This window comes from Dama dama, chromosome X (genome assembly GCF_033118175.1).
Source record: "Dama dama isolate Ldn47 chromosome X, ASM3311817v1, whole genome shotgun sequence".
NCBI lineage: Eukaryota > Metazoa > Chordata > Mammalia > Artiodactyla > Cervidae > Dama > Dama dama.
This window is the reverse complement of record NC_083714.1, coordinates 101,991,957-102,015,521: the sequence shown is the minus strand read 5'-3', so window position 1 is coordinate 102,015,521 and position 23,565 is coordinate 101,991,957. Positions and strand designations below refer to the sequence as shown.

The 23,565-nt window shown below is 36.3% G+C and overlaps 1 protein-coding gene across 1 annotated transcript in view; it reads left to right on the top strand.

Moving 5' to 3' along the window:
* WNK3 (WNK lysine deficient protein kinase 3) overlaps nt 1–23,565 on the top strand; it is a 164,950-nt gene that overhangs the window by 33,119 nt on the left and 108,266 nt on the right. Inside the window, exons 3-5 of the mRNA XM_061136920.1 lie at nt 10,577–10,749; nt 11,317–11,537; nt 12,416–12,573. Coding sequence (XP_060992903.1) covers nt 10,577–10,749; nt 11,317–11,537; nt 12,416–12,573 — 552 coding nt within the window. The remainder of the gene's footprint in view (nt 1–10,576; nt 10,750–11,316; nt 11,538–12,415; nt 12,574–23,565) is intronic.

Genomic DNA, 23,565 nt, shown 5'->3' with positions numbered 1-23,565 from the left:
GAAGATTGGGTGAAGTAGATGTGATGTTTATATGTATACAGTGGAATATTATTCAGCCTCAAGAAAGAAGGAAATTCTGCCATTTGTGACAACATGGAAAGACCTTGAAGACATTATGCTAGGTGAGATATTATGCTGGGTGAGATAAGTCAGAGAAAGACAAATACTATATGAGTTCCTTAACTCTTTTTTTTCATGTATTTTTATTAGTTGGAGGCTAATTACTTTACAATATTGTAGTGATTTTTGCCATACATTGACATGAATCAGCCATGGATTTACATGTGTTCCCCATCCTGATCCCCCCTCCCACCTCCCTCCCTTTTTTAAAATAAATTTTTATTGTGACAAAATGTAAATAACATAAAATTTACCATTTTAATTATTTTAAGTGTACAATTCAGTGGCATTAAGTACTTTCACCCTCACTACCACCCATCTCCAGAACTTTTTCATCATCCCAAACTTAAACCCACTAAACAATAACTTCCCATTCCCCACTCTTCCCAGCCCCTGGTAACTACTATTTTACTTTATGTCTCTATTAATAATTTGTGTATTCTAGGTATCTCATTTAAGTGGAATCATATAATATTTGTTCTTTTGTGTCTGAGTTACATCATTTAGTGTAATATTTTTAAGATTTGTCCACGTTGTAGCATGTTTAAGAATTTTATTCCTTTTTAAGAACTTGTATGTATATACCACACTTGTTTTGTCCATTCATCCTTTGATGGGCATTTGTATTGTGTCCGCCTTTTGGCTATTGTGAATAACACTGCTATGAATATTAGTGTACAAGTATCTGCTCAAGTCTCTGTTTTCAGTTCTTTTTGGTATATACCTAGAAGGTGGAATTACTGTATCATATGATAATTCTGTGTTCAGTTTTTTAGGAATTGCCATATTGTTTTCCACAGTGTTCATTTTACATTTCCACCAGCAATGCATAAGGGTTCTACTTACTCCACATCTTTGCCAATATCATGTGTGTGCTTTTTAAATAGCCATCCTAATGGGTGTGAAGTGGCATCTCATTATGGATTTGATCTGCATTTTTCCAGTGACTAGAGATGTTGAGCCTCTTTTTTGTGCTTATTTACCATTTGTATTTCTGTTTTGGAAAAAATACCTGTTCAAGTCCTTTGCCAATTTTGGATTTGAGTTGTTGTTGAGAGATGGAGTTCTTTATATATTCTGAGTATTAATCCTTTGCCAGATATGTGAGTTGCAAATATTTTCTCCCATTCTATGGATTGCCTTTTTACACTCTTAATTTGATACACAGAAGTTTTTAAGTTCAGTTTATCTATTTTTTTCCTGTTGTTGCCTGCATGCTTTTGGCTTAGAAATTCATTGTGAAACCCAGTGTCATGAAGATTTTCCCCCTATGTTTTCTTCTGAAAGTTTTATGATTTTAGCTCTTATGTTTTTGATGCATTTTAAGTTCATTTTTGTATATGGCATAAGGTAAGGGTAACCACTGTGCTACTTTGTTTTTATAAGTTCTTCATTCTTTTGCACATGGATACTCAATTTCCCAAACTTTTTGTGACGGGACAATCGTTTCTTCATTGAATAATCTTGATACCCTTGTTGAAAATTATCTATTTGACTATGCAAGGGATTATTTCTAGCTCTGTAGTCTGTTCCACTGATCTTTTATGTCTGTCTTTGTACCAGTATCACAGTATTTTGATTACTATAGCTTTGTAGTAAGTTTTGGAGTCCAGAACTCCAACTTTGTTCTTTTTTTCAAGATTGTTTTGTGTATTTGAGGTCCCTTGAGATTCCATGTGGATTTTAGCATTTTTTAAAATTTCTGCAAAAATAGGGATTTTGACAGATTACATTGAATTTGCAGATCTCTTTTGGTATTGACATCTTAACAGTATTAGGATTTTCAATCTATAAATATGGGATGTATTTCTATTTATTTATGCCTTCTGTAATTTCAACAATGTTTTGCAGTTTTTTTTTTTAAGTTGGCACATTATTTTTATTTTTTATTTTATTTTTTTTACGTTTTTTTTTCCATTTATTTTTATTAGTTGGAGGCTAATTACTTTACAATATTGTAGTGGTTTTTGTCATACATTGACATGAATCAGCCATGCAGTTTTAAGTGATAGAAGTCTGTTTGCCACCTTATATAAATTTCTTCCTACATATTTTATTCTTTTTGATGTTATGAATGGAATTGTTTTCTTAATTTTCTTTTAGAATTATTTATTTTAATGTATAAAAACTTTTTTTCCTTTTTCATTAGGGTAAATTTATTTATAATTTGTCATTACATGAATACTATCCCCCTTGGGGTTCCTAACTATATGCAGGATATCCTTTTAAATTCTAGAAACACAATTTATTTTTGAGTGTTGATTTTGTATCCTGTTACTTTGCTGAATTAGTTTATTAGTGTTTAATTTTGAATGTCAGGAAAAGGAAGCTAACCACTAGTAAAAAGGAGAAACAATATGAAATACTTTTAAGTTAACAGGAATAAAAGGAAGCAGCAAAGTAAGATAAATAACTTAAAATAGAAGGAGTAAAATGAAATACATCTTTTACTGTATCAAATGTGGACATATTACACTTGTTTGTTTAAAAACTCACATTTTCAGATGGGATTAAAAGACAAAACCCACGTGTGTTGTTTACTAGAAAAAATACTTAAAACAATGATAAAGCAAGGTTAAGGTGAAGCTATAAACCAGCAAAGAGAAAGCAGGAGGAGTACCAACCAATATTAATATCTATCTCAGAAGAAAGAAAGTAAAATTAAAGCATTAAACAGAAATACCTGTTTATTATAAAGTTATTTGCTTCATAGTTTAAGAAGATAAGTACCATTGATAAAGACTTGTAGGCACCAAAAATATTCTGGTTAATATTTTAAATTCAGAACCTCAAATAGATTAAAGGAAAATGGATAAACGTATAACTGTAGTAGGAAATTTCATACACTTCTTTCAGAATAGGGCAGATCAAGCAGACAAAAAGTGAATAAATAGAAACTGAATAATATAATCCATAAACTCCATTTGATGGGTATGTATAGAACCTTAAATATCCTCCAAATAGGAAATACACATTTTTATAGTCTATAAGCTACTAACAAATTGGTTAAATATGTGGCCCAGAGAAAACCTTATGTTAAAAGAGATTTTATATTCTGCATCACTCAAAATTAGAAATGAATAATGAAACACGTAACAATAAGATTCTTAACTAATTGGAGATCAGAAATCACAGTCTTTAGATCAGTGAGGAAATAGAAACTAAAAGTATGAACTACCTAGAAAGCAATGAAAAAGACAGTGTTTGCAACAAAATTTGTGAGTCATTGTAAAAGCTACACCCAGAATAAAATTTATCACTAAAATGCCTTCATTATTGATGAACAATAACTAGAAGGAATTTAGTACCTATCTTAAGCCATTAGAGAAGTAACACTAAAAGAAAGCAAAAAAGAGAAAGAGGGAGTTAATATAAGATAATTGAAATTAATAAAAAATTATAAATATAAAATATGATAAATTCTAAATTTTTTGACTCTGAAAAACAATTAATGAACCTGGTGAAGGAAAATATGAGGGTAAAAATATATGAGAGAAGAAATGAGAAATGAAACATAGCCAGCTATGGAAGAGTAAATGAATGATAAGAGAATGTTACATGTACATTTGACAATAAATTTTTCTAGCATTTTCTTATGAAACATTTCAAATCTAGAACAAAGTTAAAAATCATAGAACATTCATAATACCTACTGTCTAGATTCTACCTTTCACAATAACACATTTTAAATCTTAATAGATTACTCCTAATCAAAATTAGGAGAAAAAGAAAAGTAGGCTAGGTATTAAGATGATGTAGAGAGGGGATTTAAGGTCTTCCCCCCGCCACTTAATACCTGGTAGCTCAGCTGGGAAAGAATCCACCTGCAATGCAGGAGGCCCCGGTTCAATTCCTGGGTTAGAAAGATCCACTGGAGAAGGGATAGGCTACCCACTCCAGTATTCAGGCCTGGAGAATTTCATGGACTGTATAGTCCATGGGGTCACAAAGAGTTGGACACGACTAAGTGACTTTAACAATACCAGGGCAAGGAGCCATCCCAAGAATATGCAATGCAAAATTGTTTATAATAAAGTAAACTTGAATCAATCCAAATGCCCATCAGTGGGCTGAATGGATAACTTTATTCATCAGTGTGGTAGAACTGTCTAATGAGATCCTGTATAATAGTTAAAATGAATAAGCTCAAATTATACATATCACAGTACATAAATATAAAAAATGTAACATTGAGCAAAATAATTTGCAAAAGGACGCATACCATGTGATAACCACCTATATGTTTTAACATATGTAAAACTATATTGCTTATGGATACAAGCATATAATTAAAACTTCTAAAAACTTTCATGGATTAAAAACCTAACTCAAGTAGTGGTTACTTCTGGGAGGGAAAGGAAAGGGATCAAATCAAGGAGTGATATGTAGAGGACTTTAATTCTGTAATGTCTTGTTAAAATGGAAGCAAATTTGGCAAAATGTTAAAAATTCAACAAAGCTGGTTGTTACACCTTTTTGTTTATGCCTGAATATTTTTATAATTTAAAAAGAGAAAAAACACATCAGGAGAAAGTAGATTCAGAGCTTGATTTCTAAATAACCTTTAATTGACAAGCTGTTCCAATGTTAAATTGTTTAATCCCAGTTAATTTCATGAAGCTGTATAATCTTAAAACTAAATGCTAGTTTTGTACAAAAAGGAAAACTATAGCTCAGTCTCATATATGAATGCAGATATTAAAATCCATAGTAAAATATTAGCAAATAGAATTCACCAGTGGGTCAAAAGAATAATGTGCTAGGCTTTAAGATTTGAAGAATAGTTCTATGTCAGGAACCTGTCAATAAACCTTATGATCATATCAGTAGGTGCTGAGAAAATATTTGGTAAAATTCAACAGCCACTCCTAATTAAAAAATAAAAGTAACATAAGAATATAAGGAAATTAGTTCAACATGTTAAACTATTTGTGGAAATAAAAAAAAATACTGTAAACAGTCTAAGCTATGAGATAGGCTGTTTTTTAATTAAAGTACAATAAAAGACAGTGGTGACTGTTACCACAACTATTTTTTGGTATTGTGGATGTTTCAACAGAATCAATAAGATAAGAAAATAAACAGCATAAACATTGGGGAAGAGATAACTTTATCTCTTCTTGCTGATGATAGAATATAATACCTCAGAATTCTCAGTCTTTAATATCTGCTCTTTAGAATACCCATGGAGATGAAGTTAGAAGATATAGGATGACAAAGTGGAGGCCCAAACCTTCATTTGTATACTAACTTTCAGATGAATGATTGCTTAAGGGAGCAGAGCCAGGAGTTAAGCCAGCGCCTACCCACTTGATACCCAAAATAGTTAAAGACATTACTAGAAAACTATAGACCAGTATCCCTCATGAACATAGATGAAAAAATGTTCAGCATAACATTAGCTAACTGAATCCAGTAATATATTAAAAGAGTAATACATAATGACTTGTGTGGGGTTTTCCAAGGGATGCAAGGATTGTTCGACATTTGAAACTCAGTGTAATTTGACATATTAATAGCCTTAGAGGAATCAACATGGTCATTTCAATAGTTGCAGGACAAGCATTTGAAGAAATTCAATAGCCATTCATGATGAACTCAGCAAATTTGCTATAAAAGGAAACCTCAATGTGATAAAGGACATCTATTTAAAAAATGCAGCTATTAGAATGGCTTAAAACAGCTGGCATTATACTTAATGGTGAAAAGACTGCTTTTCCTCTAACAAGGGAAGGATGTCTTCTCTCAACACTTCTGATATGATGCTCTCAACATCATTGTTCTGGAAGTGCTAGCTAGTGAAATAGGGGATGAAAAAGAAATAGAAGGAATGCAGAAGAAAGGAAGAAATAAAACTGTCTTTACCTGCAGATGTCATGATTATCTACATGAAAAATCTCAGTGAATCTAAAAAAAGTACTTGAAACTAATAAGTGATTTTAACAAGGTTGCCAGATACAAGGTTAATATAAAAATAGTTATATCTCTCTACAGTAGCAATAAATAATTGGAAATTGCAGTTTTTAAAAAGTACTATTTACAGTAGCACCCCAAATGAAATACATAGGTATAAATAACAAAGTATATGTAGAATCTGTATGCTGAAAACTAAAAAACACTGTTAAAAGAAATCAAAGATCTAAATAAATGGGTTGGTTGGAAGACTCATTGTTCTTAAGATGTTCACTCTCTCCAAATGACCTAGAAATTCAAAACAATTTTAGCAAAATCCCAGCAGGAATTTTTTTACATGTTGACAGACTGATTCTAAAACTAATATGGGGGACTTCCCTGGTGGTCCAGTGATTAAGAATCCACCTGCCAATGCAGGGGACATGGGTTTGATCCCTGGACTGGGAAGATCCCATGTGCTTGGGGCAACTAAGCCTGTGTGCCACAACTACTGAGCCTGCATGCTGCAACTACTGAAGCACTTGCGTTCTAGAGCCCATGCTCTGCAAGAAGAGAAGTCATCACAATGAGAAACCTGCACACAACTAGAGAGTAGCAGCCCCCACATGCCACAACTAGAGAAAGCCTGCACACAGCAATAAAGACCCAGTACAGCCAAAAATAAAAATAATAAATAATAAAAATTAAAAAAAACCTAATATACAAAGGCAAGGATAATAGAATAGCTAAAACAATTTTGATAAAGAACGAGTTTGAATAATTCATGTTAACTGATTTCCAGACTTACTCTAAAGGTGTAGTAATGATACATGTATGATATTGGCAAAAAGGTAGACATACAGATAGATCAGTGGAACAGAATAGAGTTCAGAAATAGACCCAAACAGATGTGGTCAAGGGATTTTAGAAAGAAGAATGGTGCAGTGGTGATTCAGCATAGAAAGGATGATTTTTTCAACAAAAGGTGCTGGACATACATATTCCAAAAAATGAACCTTGACCTAACTCTCACACATCACAAAATTTTAACTCAAATTATAGTCCTAAATAACTCAAATTATAGACTTAAAAGGGGCTTCCCTCATGGCTCAGAGGGTAAAACGTCTGCCTGCAATTCGGGAGACCTGGATTTGATCCCTGGGTCAGGAAGATCCCCTGGAGAAGGAAATGGCAACCCACTCCAGTACTCTTGCCTAGAAAATTCCATGGATGGAGCAACCTGGTAGACTACAGTCCATGGGATCGCAGAGTCGGACGCAACTGAGTAACTTCACTTCAACTTCATAGACCTAAAAAGTAAAACATAAGACTAGTTTTAGTGACAGGTGGATTTTTTAACCCTGAGCCACCAGGAAAACCCCTTCTTTTATGTACAAGGTGTTATAAATTTCTTTCAGATTTTTTTTTTCACTCAACCGTAGGCCTTAAGAGATCTATCCACATTACTATGCATAGATCTAGCTTATGCGTTTAACTGTTAAATTTGTTTATAGCCAAGTTTAGCATTCTATATAACCCATTTGATCCTGGACAAATTACTTAACCATCTTAACCTCAGTTTCTTTATTTGCAAAATGGTAATAACAGTATTAGTGACTATCACAAAGGGTTGTTGTAGGGACTAGAAGTTAATTAATATACAAAAAAATTTAGGACAGTGCTTGGCATATAATAAACTTTGTTATTGACATTGTGATTATTTCTAATTTTTCACAATTACAAACCATGCTGCAACTGACTCTCCTTTTACATATTTTCACATCAAGGAATAATATGAATAAAGTAATAAAAAATGAAATTGCCAGAGCTGTGGTTGTGTTGCTTACCTAGGGTTACAATGAAGTCTTTAAAAAATCTTTTTTAACAGAAGTCTTTTACTTTTATCAACTTGCCATTTCTTATACTCTCATGAGTTTCTTAAAACTGCATTCTATCAGGGTATATATTTTTTATCTTTAAAAAATCTTTTGTTTGAACCCATCTCACATGTAAAGTACTACTGTGGATTTATTTATATATTTCTTTTGTCGTTTTGGTGGGGTGTAAGAAGGGATGGGAATTAGTATGTTGTTAACTGTCTTGAAATGGAAATCATACCTAAATTTTTAACTAACATAATTTGATTACCTATTGACATCAAAACTTAAAATAGTTCTATCACTCCTTTCACTCCTCTCCCTTGCAGAAGACAGAAATTGTTTTATTTTTCCTTCTCTATTAGATTTTAATGAAGTAATTCCAGATTTATCATTTTGCATTACAGTTGGCCTTTGAACAATGTGTGGGTGAGGGGTGCCGGCCCTAAGCAGTTGAAAATTCATGATAACTTTTTTAGTTGACTCTCCATATCTGCAGTTCCACATCCAAGGATTCAACGAACAGTGTATCATGTAGCGCTGTAATATTTATTGGAAGAAAATCCAAGTATAAGTGGATCCATGCAGTTCAAATTTGTGTTGTTCAAAGGTCAGCTGTATATATCTTCAGTTTTAATTACTGTTTAGAAAATATTGCCAACCATATTAGCCACAGTTACTTAAGCTTCTTTTTTTAAAAAGCATTATTGAAAGTTTCTTACTATTTATTACATGCCACACCTTCTTTTTCTAACGATATTATTTGGCCACATTTAATTCTTTGAGTACTATTTTCAGGATTGGTAAATGATGTGGTATACTTCTTATATCCTTGTTTTCATGGAAATGTGTGTATTTTCCCCTTGTAAACTTGATTGATAGCTTGTCTGGGTTCAGAATTTGAGAGTCACAGTCCTCCCTCAGAATACTATAAATATTGCTCTTTTGCCTTCTGGTATTTAATGTGGCAAATTACAGGTCCAATGCCTGTTTGAATGTCTTTTACTGGTTGGTAACCTTATACTTCTGTCTGGAAATATGTTGCCAATTCGGATATTTAACCAGAATAAATATCCAGGTGTCTAACATTCTGTTATTCCTTCTCTGACATTATAGATCCTTAGATGTGGAAATTTGGAGATTTCTTAGGGGAAAGTTTTTTATTATCTGTTTTGATTATTGTTGTTTAGTTGCTAAGTCATGTCCAACTCTTTGTGGTCCCATGGACTGCAGCATGCCAGGCTTCCCTTGTCCTTCACTACCTCCAGGAGTTTGCTCAAAGTCATGTCCATTGAGTCAGTGATGCCATCCCAACATCTCATGCTCTGATGCCTTCTCCTCCTGCCCTCAATCTTTCCCAGCATCAGGATCTTTTTCGATGAGTCTTCTCTTCGCTTCAGATGGCCAAAGTATTGGAGCTTCAGCTTCAGTATCAGTCCTTCAATGCGTGTTCGGGGTTGATTTCCTTTAGGACTGACTGGTTTGATCTCCTTGCTGTCCAAGGGAGTCTCAAGAGTCTTCTCCAGCACTACAATTCAGAATCATCAATTCTTCGGCACTTGGCTTTCTTTATGGTCCAACTCTCACATCTGTACCTAACTACTGGAAACACCATAGCTTTGACTATGTGGACCTTTGTTGGCAAAGTGATATCTCTGCTTTTTAATACGCTGTCTAGGTTTGTCTTAGCTTTCCTTCCAAGGATCAAGTGTCTTAATTTCTTGGCTGCAGTCACTGTCCGCAGTGATTTTAGAGACCCAGAAAATTAAGTCTGTCACTGTTTTCATTGTTTCCCCATCTATTTGCCATGAAGTGATGTGACTGGATACTAGGATCTTAGTTTTTTGAATGTTGAGTTTTAAGCCAGCTTTTTCACTCTGCTCTTTCACCTTTGTCAAGAGGTTCTTTAGTTTCTCTCTCTCTCTCTTTTTTTTTTGCCATTAGAGTGGTATCATCTGTGTAGCTGAGGTTATTGATATTTCTCCCAGCAATCTTGATTCCAGCTTGTGCTTCATCCAGCCCAGTGTTTCTCATGATGTACTCTGCATATAAGTTAAATAAGCAGGGTGACAATATACAGCCTTGACATACTCTTTTCCTTATTTGGAACCAGACTGGACTGGTTTTGATTATTACTTTTTCATTTTGCGATACTATTTTTCTTTTCCAGCAAAGGAAGTTTTATTATTTATTTTTCCAATTTTGTTGTAATATAATTGACATATAACAATGTATCAGTTTAAAGTATACAACAAATAGGGCTTCCCTGGTGACTCAGTGGTAAAGAATTCACCTGCAGTGCAGGAGATGTGAGTTTGATTACTGGGTCAGGAAGATCCCCTGGAGAAGGAAATGACAACTCATTCCAGTATTCTTGCCTGGGAAATCCCATGGGCAGAGGAGTTTGGCGGGCTGCAGTCCATGGGGTCACAAAGAGTTGGACATGACTTAGCAACTAAGCAACAACAACCATTACAACAAACAACTGCTGCATTTTGTTCTATGAGAGGAGTCAGAGCAAGTACCTAACAAAGAATATCAGTGATTTTATAGGTACTGAAAAAAGGATTGACAGGTAAAAAATAGGTACATATATATATGCATAAATAAAATACTCATTTGAGTGGTATTATAAATGTGCAAGACAATTTCTAGACTTTAATTTGGAACTTGATCTTCCATTTTAGGACCGGAAATTAACCAAAGCTGAGCAGCAAAGGTTCAAGGAAGAAGCAGAGATGTTAAAGGGTCTCCAACATCCCAACATAGTTCGATTTTATGATTCCTGGGAGTCTATATTAAAAGGAAAGAAATGTATTGTATTAGTGACGGAACTTATGACATCAGGAACCTTAAAGACGTAAGTTGACCCTGATAGTGTCAATGGAGATTTATTTGGAAATAATTTTCAAGAGTCACCAAAGTTGTTTGCAAAGAAACACTAAAGAATTGGTAGATTCTGAATCTAGTGACTGTTTCAGGGCAGGTTAAAAAATTAGGGTGTTAATGAAGTTTGTTAGAGAACACAATGTTGAAAATGTTTGTGGCATATCATTGAACTTTAGAACTAGAAATAATTATAGAGATAATGTCATTTTGTAGAGGATGAAAGACTGGGAATATGGCAGGTTCAAATACCTAGTGATTGGTACTATATAATTATAGTCTATTGTTTTTGACTAGAGCATTTCATCTGATGGTACAGCCACTTATTTGTGACTGTTATATGTGGTATGTACTTTTTCTGTAGGGGGGATGTACTTTGAGGCTTTATATTTAAAAATATTTTGTTAGACAATAAAAAATAACTCAGTGATGGCAATCCTAATACATACTGTATTGGCTTGTTTATGTAATTTACACTAATGTACGTATATAATAAGCTAGGTATGTTTGTTTACATGTGATCTTTTGTTTCTTTGTGTAGGTACTTAAAACGATTTAAAGTAATGAAACCAAAGGTCTTAAGGAGCTGGTGCAGGCAGATTTTAAAGGGGTTGCAGTTCTTGCACACTAGGACTCCTCCCATTATTCACCGGGATCTGAAGTGTGACAATATTTTCATCACGGGACCCACTGGATCTGTGAAGATTGGTGATCTAGGACTAGCCACCTTAATGCGTACATCATTTGCTAAAAGTGTCATTGGTGATTAATGTTTTATAGTTTATTGATTGTGTAAAGGAAGATTTTTTTTTAACTGTATATTTCTAGAACAGGAATCAGCAAACCATAGCCTGTGGGCCAACTTGAACTTCCCTGTCTATTTTTGTAAAAAAAGTTTTGTTGGAACACAGCGACACCCACTGATTTACATATTGTATATGGCTGCTTTTGCACTACAGTGTCAGAGTTAATTAGTTGTGACAGAGCCCATATGGACTGCAAAGTCTGAAATATTTACTGTTTGAGAAGTTTACTGTAGAGAAGTTTACTGGCCCCTGGCCTAAAATGTGAGTTTACTTTGAAATATCTATTCTATATTAACTGATTTCAGAGACATCCTAGTGTATTTCTTTTGTGATGTATTTAATATTATTGAAAAGTTCTGAGGACTTATAAAGGAGATTTACTACTTCAAAAATTTTGAATAACTTAAATGAAGGATAGAAATAAAAACAGATTTTGGTGATCATTACCTATGAGTATTGCAAACTGTCCTTTATCAGTATGGAAAATTAAGGAAATTAAGGACATTATATATATGTGTGTGTGTGTGTGTGTGTGTTTGTGGGTATGTATGTATATATTATACACACACACACACACACACATATATATATATATATATATGTTTGCTTTTAGGGAACAGAAATTATCTCAAGTAATCCTTATGGCAAAGGGATTGTGATCTTGGCATAGATTTTTTTTTGTCTGCAGTACATCACTTGGGGGAATCTTAGTTCCCTGACAAGAGATTGAACCTGGGTCCTAGGCAGTGAGAGCACAGAGTCCTAACAACTGGACTGCCAGGGAATTCTCTACATTTGTCTTTCTTAAAAATATGTGGTTGTGGTATTTTGTAGGTACTCCTGAGTTTATGGCCCCAGAGATGTATGAAGAGCATTATGATGAATCTGTGGATGTCTATGCTTTTGGAATGTGTATGCTGGAAATGGCTACTTCAGAGTACCCTTATTCTGAATGCCAGAATGCAGCTCAAATATACCGTAAAGTAACTAGTGTAAGTATAACTTTATACTTTTTACTTCACAAATTGCCACATTTCATGGTAAAGTCAACCAAAAGTCAACTTAGTCAAACCTAACTTTGGTTTCCGTTCAGTTCAGTCGCTCAGTTGTGTCCGACTCCTTGGGATCCCATGAACTGCAGCACACCAGGCCTCCTTGTCCATCACCAACCCCTGGAGTCCACCCAAACCCATGTCCAGTGAGTCGATGATGCCATCCAACCATCTCATCCTCTGTCATCCCCTTCTCCTGCCCTCAGTCTTTCCCAGCGTCAGGGTCTTTTCCAATGAGTTAGTTCTGTGTAAATAGTGCTAAATTTAACATAATTGTAATGAAACAAGCTTTAGATTTATGCTATGTACCCATAATCAAATGGGGTCATATAAAATGCTCTATATTAGTATCGTTGGGGAAAATGTACAGATATGTTATCTATATCCATTTGTTTGTGAAGAATTTTTAGATATTTATTCAGTTCAGTTCAGTCCCTCAGTTGTGTCCCAACTCTTTGTGACCCCATGGACTGCAGCACAACAGGCCTCCCTGTCCATCACCAACTCCTGGAGTTTATTCAACTCATGTTCATTGAGTTGGTGATGCCATCCAACCATCTCATCCTCTGTCATCCCCTTCTCTTCCCACATTCAATATTTCCCAGCATCAGGGTCTATTCCACTGAGTCAGTTCTTCGCATCAGGTATCCAAAGTAGTGGAGTTTCAGCTTCATCATCAATCTTTCCAGTGAACACCCAGGACTAATCTCCTTTAGGATGGACTGGTTGGATCTCCTTGCAGTCCAAGGGACTCTCAAGAGTCTTCTCCAACACCACAGTTCAAAAGCATCAGTTTTTCGGCACTCAGCTTTCTTTAGAGTTCAACTCTCCCATCCATACATGACTACTGTAAAAACCATAGTTTTGACTACGTGGACCTTTGTTGGCAAAGTAATGTCTCTGGTTTTTAATATGCTGTCTAGGTTGGTCATAACTTTTCTTCGAAGGAGCAAGCATCTTTTAATTTCATGGCTGCAGTCACCATCTGCAGTGATTTTGGAGCCCAAGAAAATAAAGTCAGCTACTGTTTCCTCATCTGTTTGCCATGAAGTGATGGGAACAGATGCCATGATCTTAGCTTTCTGAATGTTGAGGTTTTTTTTCTTAATTTATTTATTTTAATTGGAGGCTAATTACTTGACAATATTGTGGTGGTTTTCGCCATACATTGACATGAATCAGCCATGGGTGTCCATGTGTTCCCCATCCTGAACACCCCCTCCCACCTCCCTCCCCATCCCATCCCTCTGGGTCATCCCAGTGCACCAGCCCTGAGCACCCTGTCTCATGCATTGAACCTGGACTGGCAATCTGTTTCACATATGATAATATACATGTTTCAGTGCTGTTCTCTCAAATCATCCCACCCTCGCCTTCTCCCACAGAGCCCAAAAGACTGTTCTATATATCTGTGTCTCTTTTGCTGTCTGACATATAAGGTTATCATTACCATCTTTCTAAATTCCATATATATGCGTTAGTATACTGTATTGGTGTTTTTCTTTCTGGCTTACTTCACTCTGTATAATAGGCTCCAGTTTTGTCCAACTCATTAGAACTGATTCAAATGTATTCTTTTTAATGGCTGATTGATATTCCATTGTGTATATGCACCACAGTTTTCTTATCCATTCATCTGCTGATGGACATCTATGTTGCTTCCATGACCTGGCTATTATAAACAGTGCTGCAGTGAACATTTGGGTACACATGTCTCTTTCAATTCTGGTTTCCTCGGTGTGTATGCCTAGAAGTGGGATTGCTGGGTCATATGGCAGTTCTATTTCCAGTTTTTTAAGGAATCTCCACACTGTTCTCCATAGCGGCTGTACTAGTTTGCATTCCCACCAACAGTGTAAGAGGGTTCCCTTTTCTCCACACCCTCTCCAGCATTTATTGCTTGTAGACTTTTGGGTAGCAGACATTCTGACCAGTGTGAGATGGTACCTCAGTGGTTCTGATTTGCATTTCTCTGATAATGAGTGATGTTGAGCATCTTTTCATGTGTTTGTTAGCCATCTGTATGTCTTCTTTGGAGAAATGTCTGTTTAGTTCTTTGGCCCATTTTTTGATTGGGTCGCTTATTTTTCTGGAATTGAGTTGCAGGAGTTGCTTGTATATTTTTGAGATTAATTCTTTGTCCGTTGGTTCATTTGCTATTATTGTCTCCCATTATGAAGGCTGTCTTTTCACCTTGCTCATAGTTTCCTTCATTGTGCAAAAGCTTTTAAGTTTAATTAGGTCCCATTTGTTTATTTTTGCTTTTATCTCCATTACTCTGGGAGGTGGGTCATAGAGGATCCTGCTGTGATTTATGTCAGAGTGTTTTGCCTATGTTGTCCTCTAGGAGTTTTATAGTTTTTGGTCTTACATTTAGATCTTTAATCCATTTTGAGTTTATTTTTGTGTATGGTGTTAGAAAGTGTTCTAGTTTCATTCTTTTACAGATGGTTGACCAGTTTTCCCAGTACCACTTGTTAAAGAGATTGTCTTTGTCCATTGTATATTCTTGCCTCCTTTGTCAAAGATAAGGTGTCCATAGGTGCGTGGATTTATCTCTGGGCTTTCTATTTTCTTCCATTGATCTGTATTTCTGTATTTCTGTCTTTGTGCCAGTACCATACTGTCTTGATGACTGTGGCTTTGTAGTATAGTCTGAAGTCAGGCAGGTTGATTCCTCCAGTTCCATTCTTCTTTCTCAAGATTGCTTTGGCTATTTGAGGTTTTTTGTATTTCCATGCAAATTGTGAAATTATTTGATCTAATTCTCTGAAAATTACCATTGGTAGCTTGATAGGGATTGCATTGAATCTAAAGATTGCTTTGGGTATTATACTCACTTTCCCTATATTGATTCTCCCAATCCATGAACACGGTATATTTCTCCATCTATTTGTGTCATCTTTGATTTCTTTCATCAGTGTTTTATAGTTTTCTGTATATAGGTCCTTTGTTTTTTAGGTAGATATATTCCAAAGTATTTTATTCTTTTCGTTGCAGTGGTGAATGGGATTGTTTCCTCAATTTCTCTTTCTGTTTTCTCAGTGTATAGGAATGTAAAGGATTTCTGTGTGTTAATTTTATATCCTGCAACTTTTCTATATTCATTCATTAGCTCTAGTGATTTTCTGGTGGAGTCTTTAGGGTTTTCTATGTAGAGGATCATGTCATCTGCAAACATTGAGAGTTTTACTACTTTTCCAGTCTGGATTCCTTTTACTTCTTTTTCTGCTCTGATTGCTGTGGCCAAAACTTCCAAAACTATGTTGAATAGTAGTGGTGAGAGTGGGCACCCTTGTGTTGTTCCTGAGTTTAGGGGAAAGGCTTTCAATTTTTCACCTTTGAGGGTAATGTTTGCTGTGGGTTTGTCATATATAGCTTTTATTATGTTGAGGTATGTTCCTTCTAGTCCTTCTTTCTGGAGGGTTTTATCATAAATGAATGTTGAATTTTGTGAAAAGCTTTCTCTGCATCTATTGAGATAATCATATATTTTTTATCTTTCAATTTGTTAATGTGATGTATTACATTGATTCATTTCTGGATATTGGAGAATCCTTGCATCCCTGGGATAAAGCCCACGTGGTCATGATGTATGATCTTTTTCATATGTTGTTGGATTCTGTTTGCTAGAATTTTATTAAGGATTTTTGCATCTATGTTCATCAGTGATATTGGCCTGTAGTTTTCTTTTTCTGTGGCGTCTTTGTTGGGTTTTGGTATTAGGGTGATGGTGGCCTCATAGAATGAGTTTGAAAGTTTACCTTCCTCTGCAATTTTCTAGAAGAGTTTGAGTAGGATAGGTGTTAGCTCTTCTCTAAATTTTTGGTAGAATTCAGCTGTGAAGCTGTCTGGTCCTGGGTTTTTGTTTGCTGGAAGATTTCTAATTATAGTTTTGATTTTCGTGCTTGTCATGGGTCCGTTAAGATTTTCTATTTCTTCCTGTTTCAGTTTTGGAAAGTTATACTTTTCTAAGAATTTGTGCATTCCTTCCAAGTTGTCCATTTTATTGGCATATAGTTGCTGATAGTAGTCTCTTATGATCCTTTGTATTTCTGTATTGTCTGTTGTGATTTCTCCATTTTCTTTTCCAATTTTGTTGATTTGATTCTTCTCCCTTTGTTTCTTGATGAGTCTGGCTAATGATTTGTCAATTTTATTTATCTTCTCAAAGAACCAGCTTTTAGCTTTGTTGATTTTTGCTATGGTCTCTTTTGTTTCTTTTGCATTTATTTCTGCCCTAATTTTTAAGATTCCTTTCCTTCTACTAACCCTGGGGTTCTTCACTTCTTCCTTTTCTAGTTGCTTTAGATGGAGAGTTAAGTTATTTATTTGACTTTTTTCTTGTTTCTTGAGGTAAGCCTGTATTGCTATGAACCTTCCCCTTAGCACTGCTTTTTCAGTGTCCCATAGGTTTTGGGTTGTTGTGTTTTCATTTTCATTCATTTCTATGCATATTTTGATTTCTTTTTTGGTTTCTTCTGTGATTTGTTGGTTATTCAGCAGCATGTTGTTCAGCTTCCATATATTGGAATTTTTAATAGCTTTTCTCCTGTAGTTGACATGTAATTTTACTACATTGTGGTCAGAAAAGATGCTTGGAATGATTTCAGTTTTTTTGAATTTACCAAGGTTAGTCTTATGGCCAGGATGTGATCTATCCTGGATAAGGTTCCCTGTACACTTGAGAAAAAGGTGAAATTCCTCGTTTTGGGGTGAAATGTCCTATAGATATCAATTAGGTCTAACTGGCCTATTGTATCATTTAAAGTTTGTGTTTCCTTGTTAATTTTTTTTAATTGATCTATCCATAGGTGTGAGTGGGGTATTAAAGTCTCCCACTATTGTTGTGTTATTGTTAATTTCCCCTTTCATGCTCGTTAACATTTGTCTTACACATTGCGGTGCTCCTATGTTGGGTGCACATATATTTATAATTGTTATATCTTCTTCTTGGATTGATCCTTTGATCATTATGTAGTGTCCTTCTTTGTCTCTTTTCACAGCCTTTATTTTAAAGTGTATTTTATCTGATATGAGTATTGGTCCTCCTGCTTACTTTTCGTCTCTACTTGCATGGAATATCTTTTTCCAGCCCTTCACTTTCAGTCCGTATGTGTCCCTTGTTTTGAGGTGGGTCTCTTGTAGACAGCATACATAGGGGTCTTGTTTTTGTATCCATCCAGCCAGTCTTTGTCTTTGGGTTGGGGCATTGACTCCATTTAAGGTAATTATTGACTCCAATTTAAGGTAATTATTGATAAGTATGATCCCGTTGCCATTTACTTTGTTATTTTGGGTTTGAGTTTATACACTCTTTCTGTGTTTCCTGTCTAGAGAAGATCCTCTCGCATTTGTTGGAGAGCTGGTTTGGTGATGCTGAATTCTCTCAGCTTTTGCTTGTCTGTAAAGCTTTTGATTTCTCCTTCATATTTGAATGAGATCCTTAGTAATCTGGGTTGTAGGTTTTTCTCTCTCATCACTTTAAGTATGTCCTGTCATTCCCTTCTGGCCTGAAGAGTTTCTATTGAAAGATCAGCTGTTATCCTTATGGGAATACCCTTGTGTGTTATTTGTTGTTTTTCCCTTGCTGCTTTTAATATTTGTTCTGTGTTTGAACTTTTTTAATTTTATTAAAATGTGTCTTGGGGTGTTTTTCCATGGGTTTATCCTATTTAGGAGTCTCTGGGTTTCTTGGACTTGGGTGACTATTTCCTTCCCCATTTTAGGGAAGTTTTCAACTATTATGTCTTCAAGTTTTTTCTCATGGCCTTTCTTTTTGTCTTCTTCTTCTGGGACTCCTATGATTCGAATGTTGGAGTGTTTCACATTGTCCCAGATGTCTCTGAGGTTGTCCTCATTTCTTTTAATTCTTTTTTCATTTTTTCCTCTCTGCTTCATTTATTTCCACCATTCTATCTTCCACCTCACTTATCCTATCTTCTGCCTCCGTTATTCTACTGTTTGTTCCCTCCAGAGTGTTTTTTATCTTATTTATTGCCTTATTCATTATTGACTGACTCTTTTTTATTTCTTCTAGGTCCTTGTTAAACATTTCTTGCATTTTCTCAATCCTTGTCCCCAGGCTATTTATCCGTAACTCCATTTTGTTTTGAGGATGTTGGATCACTTTTACTATCATTATTCTGAATTCTTTTTCAGGTAGACTCCCTATCTCCTCTTCTTTGGTTTGGTTTGGTGGGCATTTATCATGTTCCTTTATTTGCTGAGTATTTCTCTGCCTTTTCATCTTGTTTAGATTGCTGTGTTTGGGGTAGCCTTCCTATATGCTGGTAGTTTGTGGTTCCTCTTTATTGTGGAGGTTGCTCCCTTTCGGTGTGGTTGGACAGGTGGCTTGTCAAGGTTTCCTGGTTAGGGAAGCTTGCCTCGGTGTTCTGCTGGGTGAATCTGGATTTCTTCTGTCTGGAGTGCAGTGAAGTGTCCAGTAGTGAGTTATGAGATGTCAGTGGGTTTGGTGTGACTTTGGGCAGCCGGTATATTGAAGCTAAGGGCTATTTTCCTGCATTGCTGGAGAATTTGCCTGGTATGTCTTGCTCTGGAACTTGTTGGTTCTTGGGTGGTGCTTGGTTTCAGTGTAGGTGTAGAGGCTTTTGGATGAGCTCTTATCGATTAGTGTTCCCTGCTTTCAAGAGTTCTCTGGTGTTCTCAGGTTTTGGACTTAAGCCTCCTATCTCTGGTTTTCAGTCTTATTCTTACAGTAGCTTCTAGACTTCTCCATCTACACAGCACCGATGATAAAACATCTAGGTTAATAATGAAAAGATTCTCCACAGTGAGGTACGCCTGGAGAGGTTCACAGAGTTACATGGAGAACAGAAGCGGGAGATGGGAGAGGTGACCACGAGGAGAAGAGGGGGAATGAAAAGGGGAGAGAGCAAGCTAGCCAGTAATCAATTCCCTGTGTGCTCTCCACAGTCTGGACCCCTCAGAGAGGTTCATGGAGTTACACAGAGAAGAGAAGAGGGAGGAAGGAGACAGAGGTGACCAGGAGGAGAAAAGGAGGAATCAAAAGGAGAGAGACAGATCCATGCAATAATCAGTTCCCTAAGTGTTCTCCACAACCTGGAACACAAAGAGATTCACAGAGTTGGGTAGACAAGAGAAGGGGGAGGGAGGAGATAGAGGTGACATGGTGGAGAAAAAGGAGGGTCAAAAGGGGGAGAGAGCAATCAAGCCAGTAATCACACTCCCAGGTAAAAACAGGTATTGAAGATTTTTTTTTTTTTTTTTTTTTTTTTTATTAGTTGGAGGCCAATCACTTCACAACATTTCAGTGGGTTTTGTCATACATTGATATGAATCAGCCATGGATTTACATGTATTCCCTATCCCGATCCCCGCTCCCACCTCCCTCTTCCCTCTCCACCCTATTCCTCTGGGTCTTCCCAGTGCACCAGGCCCAAGCACTTGTCTCATGCATCCCACCTGGGCTGCTGATCTGTTTCACCCTAGATAGTATACATGCTGTTCTTTTGAAATATCCCACCCTCACATTCTCCCACAGAGTTCAAAAGTCTGTTCTGTATTTCTGTGTCTCTTTTTCTGTTTTGCATATAGGGTTATCGTTACCACCTTTCTAAATTCCATATATATATGTTAGTATGCTGTAATGTTCTTTATCTTTCTGGCTTACTTCACTCTGTATAATGGGCTCCAGCTTCATCCATCTCATTAGGACTGGTTCAAATGAATTCTTTTTAATGGCTGAGTAATATTCCATGGTGTATATGTACCACAGCTTCCTTATCCATTCATCTGCTGATGGGCATCTAGGTTGCTTCCATGTCCTGGCTATTATAAACAGTGCTGCAATGAACATTGGGGTGCACGTGTCTCTTTCAGATCTGGTTTCCTCAGTGTGTATGCCCAGAAGTGGGATTGCTGGGTCATATGGCAGTTCTATTTCCAGTTTTTTAAGAAATCTCCACACTGTTTTCCATAGCGGCTGTACTAGTTGGCATTCCCACCAACAGTGTAAGAGGGTTCCCTTTTCTCCACACCCTCTCCAGCATTTATTGCTTGTAGACTTTTGGATAGCAGCCATCCTGACTGGCGTGTAATGGTACCTCATTGTGGTTTTGATTTGCATTTCTCTGATAATGAGTGATGTTGAGCATCTTTTCATGTGTTTGTTAGCCATCTGTATGTCTTCTTTGGAGAAATGTCTGTTTAGTTCTTTGGCCCATTTTTTGATTGGGTCATTTATTTTTCTGGAATTGAGCTGCAGGAGTTGCTTGTATATTTTTGAGATTAATCCTTTGTCTGTTTCTTCATTTGCTATTATTTTCTCCCAATCTGAGGGCTGTCTTTTCACCTTGCTTATAGTTTCCTTTGTTGTGCAAAAGCTTTTAAGTTTCATTAGGTCCCATTTGTTTAGTTTTGCTTTTATTTCCAATATTCTGGGAGGTGGGTCATAGAGGATCCTGCTGTGATTTATGTCGGAGAGTGTTTTGCCTATGTTCTCCTCTAGGAGTTTTATAGATTCTGGTCTTACATTTAGATCTTTAATCCATTTTGAGTTTATTTTTGTGTATGGTGTTAGAAAGTGTTCTAGTTTCATTCTTTTACAAGTGGTTGACCAGTTTTCCCAGCACCATTTGTTAAAGAGGTTGTCTTTTTTCCATTGTATATCCTTGCCTCCTTTGTCAAAGATAAGGTGTCCATAGGTGCATGGATTTATCTCTGGGCTTTCTATTCTGTTCCATTGATCTATATTTCTGTCTTTGTGCCAGTACCATACTGTCTTGATGACTGTGGCTTTGTAGTAGAGTCTGAAGTCAGGCAGGTTGATTCCTCCAGTTCCATTCTTCTTTCTCAAGATTACTTTGTCTATTCGAAGTTTTTTGTATTTCCATACAAATTGTGAAATTCTTTGGTCTAGTTCTGTGAAAAATACCGTTGGTAGCTTGATAGGGATTGCATTGAATCTATAGATTGCTTTGGGTAGAATAGCCATTTTGACAATATTGATTCTTCCAGAAGATTGGGTTCTTAAAAGTACATAATTGATAGCAAATACCAGAAAGCAAAGATTAAAAATCTAGAGTGGAGGTTAGACTCTCAAAAATACAATATTAAACAAAACAAAGTCACAAAAATTATAAAATATATATATGAAGTTTGCTTTAAAAATAGGGTCTTTTTTGCAAGGTAATATTAGGTTATAAAAATGAAAATTCAAGGAGTAATGACTTAAAAAACTTTTTTAAAAGTTAAAAAAAATGATAATAGTAAAAATATATCTAGGAATTTTTCTGTAGCTGTTTTGGGCAGTGTGGGGTCAGTTCAGTTTCAGATAGTTCCTTGATCCGGCTTATACTTCTCACGATCTATAGGCCCCTTCCAATGTAGTCAGTGGTAATTCCAGGATCTCAATCTGTTGCATCTGTCACTTCCAATGTGGTTCTCTTTGTTTATTACAGCTTCTTTTGTTTGCTGGTCTCTTCGGTTTCTAATTTCTACCCTGACACAAGGGGATGAAGGTGTTCACTTATTTAGGCTCACTTATTCAGTCATGCTGTGGGGAGGGAGGAAGACTGCAAACAAATATCGCTGGCCTGTGTGGGGAGTGCTCGCAGTGTCTTGGCTGCATGGGGTTTGTCCTCACTCACAGCGCGTGCACTTTCCCAGTCTACACTTCTCAGTCTCTAGCTTGCTCTGCCGGGGAAATATCTGTGGCAGGCCCTGGGTTGCGTGTACTTCCCAGGTCTAAGCCGCTCAGGTTCAGGTTCTTGGGTACTCCACAAGGGCACTAACTCAGTTGGGCCTGCGTTTTGTGCCCTTCCCAGGTCTGAGCAGCTCAGGCAACCAGGTGCTTGGTGAGCACATTCTCCCCAGGTAGGGCGGTTTGGTAACTTCTTCTCTTTTAAGACTCCCTTCCTGGGATGGGTCTCTATCCCTTCCTCTTTTGCCTCTTTTTTTAATCTTATATTTTGTTGTACCTACTTTCGAAGACAATGGGCTGCCTTTCTGGGTGCCTGATGTCCTCTTCCAGCACTCAGAAGTTGTTTTGTGGAGTTTGCCCAGCATTCAAATGTTCTTTTGATGAATTTGTGGGGGAGAATGTGGTCTCCCCATCCTATTCTTCTGCCATCTTCTGAGTCCAGTCTCTGAATGTTGAGTGTTAAGCCAACTTTTTCACTCTCCTCTTTCACTTTCATCAAGAGGCTTTTCAGTTCCTCTTCACTTTCTGCCATAAGGGTGGTGTTATCTGCATATCTGAGGTTATTGATATTTCTCCCAGCAGTCTTGATTCCAGCTTGTGCTTCATCCAGCCCGTCGTTTCTCATGATGTACTCTGCATATAATTTAAATAAGCAGGATGACAATATATAGCCTTGATGTACTCCTTCCCATATTTGGAACTAGCCTGTTGTTTCATGTCCAGTTCTAACTATTGCTTCCTGACCTGCATACAGATTTCTCAAGAGGCAGGTCAGGTGGTCTGGCATTCCCATCTCTTTAAGAATTTTCCAGAGTTTGTTGTGGTCCACACAGTCAACGGCTTTGGCATAGTCAATGAAGCAGAAGTAGATGTTTTTGTGGAGCTCACTTGCTTTTTCAATGATCAAGCCGATGTTGGCAATTTGATCTCTGGTTCTTCTGCCTTTTCTAAATCCAGCTTGAACATCTGGAAGTTCACAGTTAATGTACTTTTGAATCCTGGCTTGGAGAATCTTGAGCATTTCTTTACTAGCATGTGAGATATGAGTACAATTGTGCAGTAGTTTGAGCCTTTGGCATTGCCTTTCTTTGGGATTGGAATGAAAACTGATCTTTTTATTTATTAGATGGATGTTATTTTCCAAAGCTAAATAATAAAGATTGGCTAAATATTTTGAAGACTTTTTCTAGTTCTGAAAGCCTCATTATTAAATGACAGTTATGAGTAATTTTTTTACATTAAGAGTT